Source organism: Hemiscyllium ocellatum, chromosome 10 (assembly GCF_020745735.1).
Source record: "Hemiscyllium ocellatum isolate sHemOce1 chromosome 10, sHemOce1.pat.X.cur, whole genome shotgun sequence".
NCBI classification, from domain to species: Eukaryota; Metazoa; Chordata; class Chondrichthyes; order Orectolobiformes; family Hemiscylliidae; genus Hemiscyllium; species Hemiscyllium ocellatum.
Window position 1 is genome coordinate 64,954,287 of NC_083410.1, and position 16,457 is coordinate 64,970,743.

At 37.9% G+C, this 16,457-nt stretch overlaps 1 protein-coding gene across 5 annotated transcripts in view; it reads right to left on the reverse strand.

The window, feature by feature from the left end:
* Positions 1-16,457, reverse strand: part of usp34 (ubiquitin specific peptidase 34) — a 472,579-nt gene that overhangs the window by 321,320 nt on the left and 134,802 nt on the right. For all 5 annotated transcript variants that reach the window (XM_060831547.1, XM_060831550.1, XM_060831548.1 and 2 more), the window contains 5 exons: positions 15,913-16,067; positions 15,388-15,501; positions 9,416-9,515; positions 3,782-3,941; positions 2,398-2,524 (listed from right to left, as the gene is read on the reverse strand). In XM_060831547.1, the coding sequence (XP_060687530.1) occupies positions 2,398-2,524; positions 3,782-3,941; positions 9,416-9,515; positions 15,388-15,501; positions 15,913-16,067 (656 nt within the window). The remainder of the gene's footprint in view (positions 1-2,397; positions 2,525-3,781; positions 3,942-9,415; positions 9,516-15,387; positions 15,502-15,912; positions 16,068-16,457) is intronic.

Below are 16,457 nucleotides of genomic sequence, written 5' to 3' on the forward strand. Positions count from 1 at the left end.
ATATACATCTGCTTTCCCTGCTTGGCTGTCACATCCAGGTGGTATCTTTATAATGGATGTAAAATTCGTTGAAGTGGGTACTGAGGGAAATGTTTTGAAGTAACTAGAGGTCAGACTTGACTGTCACTTTGTATCTTCCATGTAGAGTAGAGACCCATTTTGTTTTTATCATTTTTTGGTTTGGAACGGAGAGGTGAAGTTAAGAATTGAACTTTTAAAACAGCTAGTGTTTGAGGAGAACAAGGACAGATGGGGACTGGCTTGGAAAATAATCTCCATATCCATAAACTAGCATACCATCCACTTTAGCTTCCAAGCAAGGCAAATCACTTAACCACCTCATGTTATCGGTGGTGACATTTTTCTTGAGAAAGAAAAATATCAAACAACCTGTGGAACCAATTTTATCTCATGAAAGGTGTCCAGAACGTGGTTAAAAGACTTCTGCTTTCATCCAGCTTCGTTTGACAGAATCTCTCTTGTAGTACTCTGAGGTAACCTTCTTCACTGTCCACTACACCTCCAATTTTGGTGTCATCTGCAAACAGACTAACCATACCTCCTTGTTCGCAGCCAAATCATTTTCATAAAATGATGAAAAGCAGTGGGCCCAACACTGATCCAATTACCACAGCTGGTCACAGGCCTCCAGTCTGAAAAGCAACCCTCTACCATTACCCTCTGTCTTCTACCTTCAAGCCAATTCTGTATTCAAGTGGCTAGTTCATTCTGTATTCCATGTGATCTAACCTTGCTAACCAGTCTACCGTGAGGAAAGTTGTTGAACGCCTTATTTAAGTGCATATAGATCATGTCCACCGCTCTGCCCTCATCAATTATTTTTGTTGCTTTCTCAAAAAACTCATTAAGTTAGTGAGACACGATATTCTACTCATGAAATTTTATAAAGGATTAAAATATAACCAAAGAGTGAATGAATATGAAAAAATAAAGAACAAGCCATCGTAATGTAGCAGTCTCCAAACATAAGACCAAGAAAAATGATTATTTCCATGCAATTCATCTACGTATCAAAATGCATTCAAAAACTAAGGGTGTATTATTATGTAATAAGAGGAAATCATAAATGCTTCTCTCTCATTCGGTCCATGATAATCAATCTAGTCATATTAATTTAGAAAGTGATGATGCAAAACACTAATTTAATTTTAAGATGGATCTTAAGTGCTTGCTTTAAGTTGTCAAGATTAAGACCATAAAATACCAAAGTTTGTAATTTCTCTCAAACATGTTTCAAATAACAAGTGTAAAATGTCACTCACAATATTAGTTTATAGATACCCTCACAGTAATGGGGAGAAAGTGAGGACTGCAGATGCTGAAGATCAGAGTCCAAAGTATGGTGCTGGAAAAACACAGCAGGTCAGGCAGCATCCAAGGAGCAGGCAAATCGACATTTTGGGTACAAGACCTTCATCAGGAATGAGCCTCAGGATGCTGCTTGACCTGCTGTGCTTTTCCAGCACCACACTCTTGATCCACACAGTAATTTCATTGTACCATGTGATATACAGAAACAGTAATGCTGACTTATGAGAAATGTACAGTGATAATCGTAGGATAATTTTAATCTACACAGAGTGGATGAATCAGGTGAACAAATGTAGCTTGAAAGATGAGTTCAGAATGTTTTCAGTACAGTTTCCTAGATTATACATTCTAGGGATCAGATAGTAGGATGCTCTGGACCTAGAAACGTATAGTAAGAACAGATGATCTCATAACAGCAGTACCCCTGGGTAGCAGTGATCATAACATTGTCAGCTTGAATGAGAAAGGATCAGGTGGCAAAGAAGGCAGATGACAGGTTTGCCTTCACTGGTTGGAGCACCAAGTCATTTTGCAACTGAATAAAACTTCAGTTAGGTCACATTCAGAGTACTGTGTGCATTTTTGGTCGTTGAATTGCTTCATAGCTGAGCGGATCAAATTCTTGACAAAGGAATCAAACATGATGGACTAGAAAATAAGGTTGAGAAAACAAACAGATCAGCTATACATGTTGTTTAATAGCAGAACTGGCCCGAGGCATTGATTGGCCTAATGCTAATTCTGATATATACATAGGTAGTCAGGTTTGAGCTTTTGCTATATACAAATAAGTCCAAAATTATAATTTATTTGGCCAAATTTCATTAACTGACAAGATTCGGTTTGCACTTGCATTTCCAGCATATTCTGATCTTAGCTCCCGTTTTCCATCATGTGAAATAACTTATATTACTATTAAGAATAAATTCTGTAATTCACATTGTCACTTTTACTACAGGACATAAATTCACTAGGAATTCAAATTTACTGTAATATTATAAAAATTGAGATGAAGAGAGAAACAATGCTGCCAAGAATAATTCAGTTGTATAAAATTATAATTACCTTATCAGGCAGTCCAGCTGGTTGACAAACAATTCGTAATGGTAAAGACTGTTTATCACTAAGGGCTTTTAGGTGACTGCTGATACCTGTACCCTCAATCTGCCATTGCCGCAAATGGTATGCAAATCTATGGATAGAATGCAAGCCAAAATTGCTATCAACAAGTGTCACATATTTTTCCTTTAACAAAGAGAAAATGTTTAAAATATTGGATTAGGATTTTCCTTTAGTGTTTGCTCATAACATAAAAACGAACATGAAGTGCTACTTTTAATTGCAAAGTTGAAATGGATCAGTCTGCATTTCAATTAAGGAATATTTTAAAGTGACTGCGAACCAACTTATTAAATAAAGCATTCAATTCCAATGAGGTTGGTCATTCCAAAATTTCAGTAAATTACAGCTTTCTAAAATGGACATCTTCAAGCTACGTTACCAATCTAAACATGCAGTTATAGCCTGCAGTTACAACACATATACACCACAGGAAAACGTTAAATCAGAGGCAATTAGTACGGCATGCTGGGCTGTCATATTTAGGGATATGCTTTAAGTTACGCTGGTTAAAGGAAAACAGCCAAGATTTTCAGTATGATTTATGTCCAGTTGCAGTCCAGTGAATTGTGCAGGGTAACCGAAGGAAAAGTTGTTCAACTATGAAAACCTCACTCTCGCAAAAAAATATGATCATACAACTTATGAAACACATTAAGGGACTAAATAATTCTGTGTCCCACCATGCTGTGATGCAATGCATAAAATATCATAGTCCAAGCATACAATACATGCATGACAAAAGCAAAATAATATAACAAATTAAGAATTGCATGTATTTTCCCTCCATTTGGAAACATCTAGACTAACCAAAATTATTTAGGTGGTGATAATGCAGAATAAAGAAAAGCAAACCAGTATCATATTACAAAAACTAATCTGAATCTTAGATTAGATTCCCTACAGTGTGGAAACAGGCCCTTCGGCCCAACAACTCCACACCGACCCTCCGAAGAGTAACCCACCCAGACCCATTTCCCTCTGATTAACGCACCTAACGCTATGGGCAATTTAGCCTGGCCAATTCACCTGACCTGCACATCTTTGGACTGTGGGAGGAAACCAGAGCACCCGGAAGAAATCCAAACAAATACAGGGAGAATGTGCAAACTCCACACAGTCACCCGAGGCTGGAATCGAATCTAGGACCCTGGTGCTGTGAGGCAGCAGTGCTAACTACTGACCCACCATGCCATCCCAAATAGATAGATATGTAGTGCTAGGCTTGTTTGGCTAAATCACAACCATAGGATATTTATAAATACTTATACTTAAAATTACTGGAGGTTAGGAGATATACATGGCCTTTAAGTAACAAAGTTTGTTTTACCTTCTTCTAAATGCTTCCAAGTGTGTTTTCAGCATCAAGAGTCCCCTTTCAATTATAGTAAGGCTGGATTGAGGTTCTTTGTCAAGATTTTCTGATGCCATCATCAGGCTCTCCATACATTTACTGATAAATTCTTGCTCCTTCTCCAAGCCAGTTTTACCTGTAACATTAGTGTTTTAAAATAAAAGAGAGGATGAATACATAATTCAGTTACCATTGTAAATCCATACATGCAAATCATTTTTATACAATTTTGTTTTAGATGATAGCAACACTTCTGGCACCCTCAGAAAACAAGTAGTAAAGTTAATTTGGACTTTGTTTTTTGAGTATTCGTTCTTCTTGAACATTTCACAGTGCAAAGATTCCTCAAGAACAAACCACGACACGCAGACAAAACACAGCCAGAAACCGTAACCACCTTACCATATATCAAAGAAGTTTCAGAAATGACAGCCAGACTACTGAGGCCCCTCAGAATCCTAGTAGCACACAAACCCACCAACACTCTCAAACAAAAAGTAACAAACTTAAAAGACCCAGTACAACCCAAGGACAAAACCAACATCATCTATAAAATTTCATGCAAGGACTGCCGCAAACACTACGTAAGACAAACAAGAAGAAAGTTAGCCACCAGGATACATGAACACCAGCTAGCCACAAAAAGACACGACCCCCCTCTCCCCCATAGCCCTACACATGGATGAAAAAAACCATTTCGACTGGGACAACACATCTATCCTGGGACAGGCTAAGCAAAGACATGCCAGAGAATTCCTAGAGGCCTGGCACTCCAACACAATGCCATAAACAAGCACATAGATCTAGATGCCATCTATCAACCCCTCGGAAAACGAACAGGAAATGACATCACCACAAACCCCAGGAACCTCAATCAGGACAAACATATAAATAGAAAGCAGGAGACAACGGCTTCGCTTCACTTGGAGGTCGCCACTGATGATGTTACCTAGCCAGGTAATGAAACATCTGGATATCAAACCTACAACTCAGCGAGCAAACCTACACCCTAAACCTCAACCTGAGCTACAAACCTTCACAAACCTTTGATGTTTCTCTGGTCTGAAGATTGAGGACCTGGTGGATGCAAAACTGAAGTGCTAAAACACCAGAAGAGGAAATTTAAGTTTAGTGTGACAAGCTTGCATAGGCAGTTTCCATTACTAAAGTGAGTACTGGTGTCTATTCCTGAAAACTTTACTTCTGACTGGTATTTATTTGTCATACGTCCTGCAGAAATTGCGATCAAGAAATTTCTGATAAATTACCTGTGTGAATCCTGTAATGTTTCACAGAATAAGTGGAAGAATATGATCCCTTTCTTATCTGTCTGCATCTCGGTGAAATCTTAAAGCATTCAAAACTCAACCACTTGGACAGTTAAAAATCTGACTAAGGTTTCCATTCTTGGCATTTTTCAGAATGTCCCTTAAATCTTTTTCTGCACTCATACTGCTGCTTTCTCTCTCACTCTTTCTTTCTATCCTTTCATTTAGTTGGTGATAGATGATCTGGCATAGCGTGATAAGGAAAGAAAGTAGCAATACTTGGGTAGTTTTTATGTTAGAGTTTCCAGGAAATGTGGCTGTTAGACAAATATTTATCACCCACCCATTCACTCTTATTCTCAATTTTCTCAAATGTACTCAATTTTCCTATAGCACATACACTTCCACAGCTGTCCTTAACTTTCCTCCTCTGAAGTTTTTCCTCTGTCACCACATGTCTCCCCTTAGCTCTGAATTCAAACTCCCAACATTTGCTTTCTTTGGACAAATGGGAAGGACCTTGAACATTCTCCCCCCACGTACCCCCACTAACAAGCGCTAAAATCAAACTTATTTTATCAATTGCCCTCATAAGATATTCACTTCTAAAATATGACTTTTTTCCCAAGAAAATGAAAAAAACTAAAGTGAAACAAGGACACCAGTTGCTTTGTTTGTCTTTCCCGTCTGAAATGCCCGGTGTGACAAATCACAATTCAATACTGCTGAAAATATATGCTGGCATATTTGCTTTCGTCAAGACGAAATAAAATACTAGATTTCAAAAAGGCACAACACTACATGAGGAAAGAGTACCGATTAGTTGACAAGAGCACTTGATTGATGAAGCACTGCCATAGATGATGAACCAGGTAACAGTTAGTCCTCAAGTTGTTCATTAAATTCAAAAAGACGTGCTAATTTTGATTCGCCAAAGTGGGAACACATCAGGAAACACTTGTCACCCAAGCTTCTGTTTAACTGAAAAATGTGCATTACATGGACAAGTACTTTCTACTTGAAGAGATCAAGGACCTGTGTGAAATCTGATGGAATCTATTACTTTAACAGCCATTAGTACTGTGTAAACCAGTAATCTATGAAAATTGTAACATTCAGGGAACATAGATACAAGGAACTGAAGCTCTGACTGTTCTAAAATTAGTTACATTCAATGCTGCCTAGCAAGAAGGACAGAGCTTGTTACAAAATCTTTAATAGATCACTCAGGATAGTTCATGGATTATAAATCACTGAGAAACAGTGTGCGCGCCATATGCTTCAAATCTTCTGCAGGTTTGCAATCAGTACTTATGAAAACAATTGTTTTCATAAGCCTGCAATGGTTATCAGGTTACTTATTTTTCAGAACTGAAGTCACACGTTCAAATATTGTTTGTAAAACAATTTCTCATTAAAGTCCAAATTTTTAAAATAACTTTTTTAAAGTGAGCTTTTTAAAAAAAATATGGAATACTTTCTTCAAAGCTACAGAATCATGTGCTTTTGTTTTCTTAGAAAGAAACTGGAATCTCTCACTTTGTCACTTTTGGGGAAAGAAATGTACTGGCACTCAAGGCTGCAACATATTTGGCAGTCTTGATCAGAATAATAACAATGAACACACAGATCTTCAAATAAGCACAAGTGAACCACATTATAAGCCCAATTAATAAACCTGAACTGGTTGGTAGCACAAATCTTAGTACATGTAGGTGTGTTCACTAAATGCTGTTCAATTAGAGAATCACATCTAAAATGAGGGACTTCTGAATTTGCAAGAACAGTTAACACTCTACTTGTTGCGATCAGTCAAAGAATATGCTGTTGACGTAATCCATAGGTCTCTTGGGGTGTACAGCCTATATACCTGGCATCACAGAAACTTATACCCCTTTTTAGTCATTTGTGTAATAGACAGAATCTGTTTTAGTTTGACGGTAGCGCCTGGTTATTGGAGAATACCACTCATGCCACAATGTGAAATGGCTAGCTTCACCTATTACTCAAATTTTTGATTCACTTTCCCCCTCCTGGGCAATACGAGGTAGTCCTTGTATTTCCCAAGACCAGAAATGAAGGCCTCAGGCCTTCAAGTTTCTGCAATTCACAGCAAGCAATAACTGGATTGGGCTAGCCATTATCCCATGGATTAGTTCTGCTGTACCCTATTTCAGCATCAAGCTTGCAGGCTGAGAAAATGATGAGATCTCTACTTATAAGGAGTTGATAGACCAATTTTATGAATGCATGGCACTGTGATAATGCGTGTGTGTATATATGGACCAGGGAAGAAAAGTTCTGAGTAGACAGTTGAAGATAACCCAATTCTGAACTGGCATGTCAAGGAAAGGCAGCTAGTTTTACTATTCCATGGATGGAGAACATTAAGATGTATTAGGAAATTATTTAATGCTGCTGCAGATTCAATAAAGCAAACGTCTACAAATGAATTATACAATTGCTGAAAGATTATCGGGCCATTTCATCAAACACACATTGATTGTAGAAACTAAAAAAAAATGTTAAGAGAACAGGGCCTGGGAGATCCCATGATAAAACAATATATTAGGGAATAGATAGTTTTGTCATCGAAGATGAACTCAACTACACAAGTTACTAAGTTCATAAATTCAACAGATACCAATTCAGCCAATAGCAGTGCATCTCAATTGCTACGATATAGTGAGGTGACAAAAAAATGTCTACAATTTCCTTGAGTAAAACATCAACAAATAGGTTAGTAATGTCAAATTAACGTGTCCTTTCTGCCAGACTATTGGACAATGGATGGTATCGAACTGTCCTTATATGCTGAATGCCATTCAACATTAGGAAATACTCAAATTACATCCATAATCATGTATGCATAGTTATATACATATATACGTTTCATGGTCTTTGCTAAAAATTGATGGAACTGTTCAGTGCGTATGTAGAAAATGTACTCAAGACCAGTTCTAGCTACTCATTCAGCAAAGTGGCCAATTTATATTGCAAAACATATGTCACAGGTAAGATGGGGCATAAAGGGACATCACTTTCATGCACCATGAGCAGCCCAAATATATATGTGGACAGACAGCATCACAAGGACAAATTTATTTTAAAAGCCACCAGATCACTCATTAAATATATTTATCAACTATTTTTGAAAGTTGCCTCAGAACAGGACCATATGTTATGCTGAGCAGCAAGCCAATAGTTGTGAAGTTAGACCCACCAGAAACAATGACATGCATTTTGTCAATACAGTTGTGCAAATTACATGCTTTCCAACAATTCATAATCATACAGATCTATTACATTTGGTTATCTTATTTATTGCACCACTGAAACATTTTCATTTAAACAATTCTACAGTGTGGGCATGTTTCATCTGGCTGTTGCGTATTGTGCTTTCATCTTAGTACTATGTGGAGGTATAACTGGAATAAAATTAAAATGTAAAAACAGTATGGGATACCAAAAGCATAATCCTACAATAAATCTATTCAATCCCAACATGCATGAATTTTTGTTCAATCATGATAGTGTGTCTCACTGTCGCATTACTAACGTATGGAAAATGAACACTAGCACAATTTTGGGTCGCATGCAAACTCTGAGAAATTGTATGGACACCTTACCTGTTCTTGGCAGGATCAAACTATGCTGCTGATATGCTGAGTTTTGTCTGTATTGTACATCTGTCTCAGATGTATAATCATCACCTATAGTACACCATTTGAGTATTGATAAAAAACAAACATGCTACCAAAGCTTGGGGCATAACAGTTCCTGATGCATACTCCATGGCAACGGCTTATCCAGTGTCTACCTGTCAACTTGTCAACTAATCAACACCTTTTTCTCCATTTAAAATATGGAATTCTTGCAATTGTGACAATGACTGCAAGTGCAAAATTTTAATAGTGTTTTTCTTTTTGTCAATAATACTTGTTTATTTTGGTGAAGCACATTATACATATTAGATAAGTTCAGTCATGGAGCAAGAACAGCAGTTTTTTTTAAAAACATTTGAAACTGTTGACAAAGTGTTAGAAACAATAACTAAATGATTCAAACAGAGTGAGAGTTTGCATTCATATGTTCCACTGTGGTGTGGACACTGGAACTTATCACATCATGGAAAGATTGACCAAACCTACAACAACCAAACAGGAAGTTAAATTACATGTAGCAAAAATTATTGTTCTTACAGCAAATTGAAATTCACTGGCCCAATACAAATAAAAATTCTCAAATTTTGTAATTGCATCACAATTGTTTTTAATCTACATTTTATTTCAGAAAATTATGTAGTATCAGTTCTAATCCTATTAAGACTGAAGTTACTTGCCATTAATGTAATATGAATTGATGTACTGGATAGCTGCTCGACTAACATCAGCTGTTTGGGCCCTTAGAGCAATGCCCCAGAGTTGATCCATTCCGCAAAGCTGTTTTGAAACAAAGAAACACGTTTTTGTGTATCCACATATCATTAAGCAGTAATACTTTATCAAATTCCATCTGCCATTGTGATTTCACTGTTCATGTGAAAATATTTCATTCAGCTTATAGACATAGAGTCATACAGTACGGAAAGAGACCCCTTCTGTTGAATCCGTCCATGCCAAACATAATCCCAAGCTAAACTAGTCCCACTTGATCCATATCTCTCCAAACATTTCTTATTCATATACTTATCTAAATTACTTTTAAACATTGTAACATCCATCACTTCCTCTGGAAGTTCATTCCATACTGTTGGAATATTGCATGCAATTCTGGTCTCCTTCCTATCAGGAGAATGTTGTGAAACTTGAAAGGGTTCAGAAAAGATTTACAAGGATGTTGCCAGGGTTGGAGGATTTGAGCTATAGGGAGAGGTTGAATAGGCTGGGGCTGTTTTCCCTGGAGCGTCAGAGGCTGAGGGGTGACCTTATAGAGGTTTACAAAATCATGAGGGCCATGGATAGGATAAATAAACAAAGTCTTTTCCCTGGGGTCGGGGAATCCAGATCTAGAGGGCATAGGTTTAGGGTGAGAAGGGAAAGATATAAAAGAGACCTACAGGGCAACCTTTTCATACAGAGGGTAGTACATGTATGGAATGAGCTGCCAGAGGAAGTGGTGGAGGCTGGTACAATTGCAACATTTAAAAGGCTGGTTATATGAATAGGAAGGGATTGGAGGGGTATGGGCTGGGTGCTGGCAGGTGGGACTAGATTAGGTTGGGATATCTTGTCGGCATGAACGGGTTGGACCGAAGGGTCTGTTTCTGTGCTGTACATCTCTATGACTCTATAAATACTTCCTCCTCTCATCTTTAAAATATGCCCCCAATCTTGAATTCCCCCATCCTAGGGAAAAGACACTTGCCTTTCAATTTGTTTGTACTCATTATTTTATAAGCCTGTATAGGGTCACCTCTCAACTTTCTATGCTCCTGTGAAAAAAGTCCCAGCCTATCCAGCTTTTTCTTATACCTCAAACCCTCTATTCCCAGCAACATCCTCATAAATCTCTTCTGAACCCTCTCCAGCTTAGTAACATCCTTCCTATAGCAGAGACCTGAACTGGTCACAGTACTCCAGAAGAGGCCTCACTAATGCCCTGTACAACTTCAACATGACATCCTACCTCCTATACTAAAGGTCTGAACACTGAGGCAAGCATGCCAAATGGCTTCTTAACAATCCTATCTATATGTGATGCAAACTTACTAACCATGCCTCCTATATCCTCATACAAATCATTTTTATAAGTGGCAAACAAAAGTGGACACAGCACTAATCCTTGTTACACTGATGGTCACAGGACTCCAGTCCAAAAAGCAGCTCTCCACTATCACAGTCTCCTGCTTTTAAGCCAATTTGAATCAGATTGGCAAACTAACCCTGAATGTCATGTGCTCTAACTTTAGAAATTAGTCCACCAGGTGGGATCTTGTCAAAGGCTTCACTAAAGTCCAAGTAAACAATGTCTACACTCTGCCCTAGTCAATCTTCTTGGTTACTAGCTCAAAAAAGTTCAAGTTGGTCAGATTTGAGTTGAAAGGTTATAGAATTATATAACTGCAACCCCTTCCCCATTATCAGATTATGAAAAGATGCACTGATTGTGGGCCTATATCTGTAATGCTCAACCAATAGGCAGGAAAGCAAAAGCAACCTTAGGTGCAAGGTTCATACATAACTTGAGTTTAACATATCAATATAAATAAATGAGAGTTGGTGTAAACCAAACAGCTTTTGATAATCTCCACCGTTCAGTAAATACCTGATATCGACCTCACTTCTACTTCCCTGTCTGGATCCAGTTCAGAGAGAAAAAAATATATCGCATTTCTCATGACCACCGGGTGTCTCAAAGCACTTTGTAGTCAATGAGATATTTTTGGAAGTGTACTTGCTTTTGTGGTTTAGGAAACAAGGCAGTGAATTGCACGCAATGTGATATTAACCAAAGAATGTCTGTATTTCTGTGACGTTACTGAGGGGCACATATTAGCCAGGAAGCAGAGGATAACTTCTCTCCTCTTCCCACCCAAACTGGGCAACACTAAACCAGTGCTACTTGATAGTGTTGATGACACCTTCCACTAGATTGACTAAGTAAAGATAGTAAAAAGGAGGAAGGTTTTAATGTTAAAGAGAGTAATAAGCATACAATTCGGCAGATTTGCGATAAAAATTTCAAAAGTAATGTGGAACACTATGGGTCTAGCAAAAATGAGGAACTTGACAAAATTATCAATAATGAAATAGCACTGGAGAACTTAATTTAGTAAAGTTAATGTTCTCTTCAAAATGTTGTTGTGTCCACTGAATTTTTTTTCCAAGAAAACTTGTGTCACCTTACACAAGTGTTATTTCTCAGAGCACAAAGCGGTGTAGCATCTATGTCGCCATGTGACACAAAAGGAGAACTATGCCAACACTGCCTGCTCCGATGTCTACATCCTCAGAGATGACTATAAAGACAGTGAAGACATTTGCTTTTGATCTTTCAAAATTCTTTATACTCTAGAACATATTCTGCAAATTGAGAGGTAGCAAATTTAACCCTGTTATTCAAGAAAGGACAGAATCAGAAGTAAGTGGAAACTATTGGACAATTAGCTAACACATTCAGAGGCAAAATGCTAGAATCCTTTATTCGAGCTGCCCTGACATATACGATTAGGCACTATTTACGGAATTATAAAGCAAAATCGCATTTAATTCTGATGTAGTAACTAGTCAGCAGTGACCGAAAGACCAAAAAGGTCTGAATTCTCTTATGTAACTGCAGCACTTGGTTTTAATCTGTGATGAAATGCAAATCCTTCTAAGGCACCTCAAAGTAATGGAATTTTTAATCTTCAAATGGGTGGAAACATTTTTTTCCTTGTTTTCCTTCTACTGTGGAAGAATGTGGAACAATGTATTAGCATAAAGTCAAAGTACCCTCAGTATTTTAACATTCAATGCAGTTCATGCATGTAATTCAGATTGAAATACATTCTAAACAACAGAACACTACCTTCTAGTTTATTTACATGGAAAAATGAAGCAAAGGACTATGGCAGTACTTTGCAAACTACTTTCTAACGTGACCCCACTTTAAGATCTTATCACTAGCTCGAGGGCAATTAGGAACAGGCAACAAATGATGATCTTAATAGTGATACCCACATTCCATGAGTGAATACACATTGTAAAATAACCTGGAAACTAAAGTGACCTGAGACATCAGCAAAAACAGAACTCATGTTATGCCTTCATGTATATTTTAGCCACACTGTTCTTATTTCCTCGTGGCAGAAGACTTAGTGAAGCCTCTCTCCAGAGGCATAAACACCAATCTACAAACACACAGCTCGTGGCAAACCGTACCCTGCCAGCCATCCACTCAGCAGCTCCTCATCCCAAACTCATAACTCCCAAATTAGAAGTTGACCACATTCCTAAATACCAATCCAATTCACCTACCCATCCCCCAATTTCCAACTATAACCCAGACAGTCACATTCTACTGTCAGTCCTCTCCTGAGGATCTGCAACTTAAATAGAGGCGGAGGTAATTAGTTGTTGTCAGGAACAACCATTTAATACATACTTTTAATAACTTAGGTGGCAATAAAATGACTACTTGATGCAAATAACACATCAAAATGGATTCTAGGCTGCAAATTGACAATTCTGCTTAAAGCTGTGTAAAAATCGCTTTTAACCCTGCTAAAGCCTAAATTGACTTGACCACAGTCTGTGTGTAGGTTTGCTCACTGACCTGGAAGGTTCACTTTCAGACGTTTTGTCATCATCCTAGATAACATCTTCAGTGAGCACCTGGACGAAGCACTGCTTGCGTTTCCAAGTCAATGTGCTTGTTGATAGAGTTCCAGTTAGAACGCTATGCGTCTAGGAATTTGCATGCGTGTCTCTGTTTGGCTTGGCCAAGGATGGATGTGTTGTCCCAGTCGATTGGAACAACACATCCATCCTCGGACAAGCCAAACAGAGACATGCACAGGAATTCCTAGAAGCATGGCATTCCAACTGGAACTCTATCAACAAGCACATTGACTTGGACCCCATTTACCACCCATGGAAAAAGAAAACAGGAAAATACTTCACCACAGGAAATGACATCACCAATCCAAGGAAACACAAACATAAATAGAAAGCAGGAAACACTAGCAGTGTTTCAGAGGCTCACTGAAGATGTTGCCTGGTATGGTGACAAAATGTCTGAAAATGAAGCTTCCAACTCAGTGAGCAAACCTATACCCAGAACCTCAATCTGAGCTACAAATCTCAAAACTCATTGATCACAGTCTGTCTCAACAAAGATTAGCAGGCAATGCTTCCTTTACAACATAGAAATAACTAGACTAGATAAGATACTACTGGCCATCCTAACGGATCTTCAAATCAGGTGCAAAAACTCAGTTTATGAGATAAGAACTGCTTAAGTTTTGGAAAACAAAGTTGGTCCCCGGGAGATATTTTTGGGTTGAGTAGCTGTCAATTATACCATGCCGTTAATTAATTAGTAATCACATACGATTATGGCCTGTACCTCTCTCAGAAAATAATGAAAATGGCTTTGTTTTAAACCATGTGCGCAGTTCCTCTGAGGAACACTGAAGTGTTTAACCTCTGTTTCTGGATGATCTGTGCGCAGCCGTGAGTAATAAAGTGTGAAGTCTTACAAAACCAAACCAATTGCTAGTGTTCATTGACTGATTGTGGAAGAAAGAGATTCTCCCCAGTATCCAGATGTTCACCCCCACTTTTGCTCTATCCCAGTTTGCTTGAGCACACCCTTCCACTGGGATAAGTTATAGCAGCCTGCGCCAAACAAACAGAAATCGAAGAATTCTGCTCCCAGCCTTGATAATGGCCATGAATTCCCAGCTGTGATTCTCTTTCGGGTTTGGCCACACTGGTGGTGTCAGCTGGCAGGGAGAGGTGGAGATAAGAGTGGAACTTAATTACCCAATAGTTGAAATCTTCCAAATGAAATTTTACATCCCTGTGAGTCGAATGGATAAAGGGAAGCCACTGCATATTGCACATTTCAAATACATTCAATAAGCATCACACAAAGTCATTACAAGTTAGAAATCACATGACCAATTAGTATAGACTGAGGGTTAGCCAATGGATAGAAAATGGGAGAAAATAAACAGTTAATTTTCTGGCTGATTGGCTGCAATTACTGCTGTTCAGCAAGGATCAGTGATTGGACTCAGCTATTTACATTTTTTTTCAATGACTTGGTGAGAGGGCTGAGTGCACCATTTTCAAGTTTGACGATGATACTACATAATGGTGAGAAAGTAAGTTGAAGAGGATGCATAGAGACTGAAGGGACATAATTTTGTTCTAAATCTTCAAGTCTAAAACCAAATAGTCACATGGGTCAACGTAGATTAATTAAGCAAAGTAAATGTGAATTTGTTATAGGCAAATCTGCCTAAACAACTTTGGGGTTTTTTTTGACAGATTTGACTGATAAAGGCAATGCCACTTATGTGGTGTACATGGACATCCAAAAGACATTTGGGAAAGTACCATATAACAGACATGTGAACAAAGTTAAAGCGCACGCAATAGAAGGCACATTAGCAATTTGGATACAAAACTGGCTGCCTGACAGGAAACAAAATAGTTTTGAACTGTCGTTTTACAGACTGGAAAAGATGTGTGTGTCAAGTATTATTATGGTGCAGACAGGCAACCATTTTACATTCTAATTCCTTTGTCCCAGTGCTTACTGGATTTATACGATCTCTGCACAGAAATTTCTCCACTATAAAAACTTTTACTTTTTTCTCACCTCAGAACTCGAGCCACCATCATAAGCACTGGTTGCAAGCCGGGCCAAATTGCATAAATGCTGGAATAGATTTAAACCAGTCATGCTGATAGTTTCTGGTTTTAACTGCGGCATCTGAAGTATATAATGCATAATTTGATAGAATGAGAAAAGAGTGAAACTGGCATCTATTTAAGGCTACTGGGAGATAAGACTAAAATTAATTAGTCATAATAAATTCATAATACATCTCACACTGTCTAGATATTTACTGTAGATTAACTTCATCCATTATATACAGATCTATTTGCATAAAGAAAAGTTTGCAGTCATCTTCTTAGATTTGAATTTACAATAAAATTACTATCCAAAGGATTTAAACTTTGTCCTTGTCACTGCCAAAAGGAAAACCTGCCTACCTTCCAGACTGTGCAAAGGCAGTCCTTTTAACATTTATTCTTGGCTAAAATTATTACATTTCTAGGCAAACAACAAAACTAGGACAGTTATGTCAAAATTGTCAAAGTATTGCAAAGTTTCACTAACCTTTTCTAAAAAAAGATGCTTATATGTTTCCATTCCCATTGCATGTTGGTCTTTACTGCGCACTTGGTTAAGGAACCAGTGCAACGCATCATCGTAACATTCAGGGTCCTCCACAAGGCAATGCCATAAAATATCCACCTGATCAAGACTTAACCCTAAAGTAAATACAACAGCTGTTACAACTGAAGGTTTCTGGGCAGAGAACAGAAAAATACAAACTTTAAATCCAAACTCTGAATAGAAAGGGCAAGATTTGGAATGTTGAAAAATCAGAAAATAAACAACGGCAAAGTGGCAAGCCACCATCCAAAATGGACATTAATAAAAAAAAAATCAGTATTTTTGGAAAAGTTGATGTTCAATACACAAGCACCACTGTTGATATAAAAACATTATGAATGGTTGACTTACAGGAGTTTGTTTGTACGGTTTAAAAAAATTTACACAATCTGCTGGGGGGGGTATGCAATGTTACAACTTTCACATCCAGTGATGACATCAAGCATTTTCTGCCTAACTACAGATATAAGTTAGAGTTCCTTCAA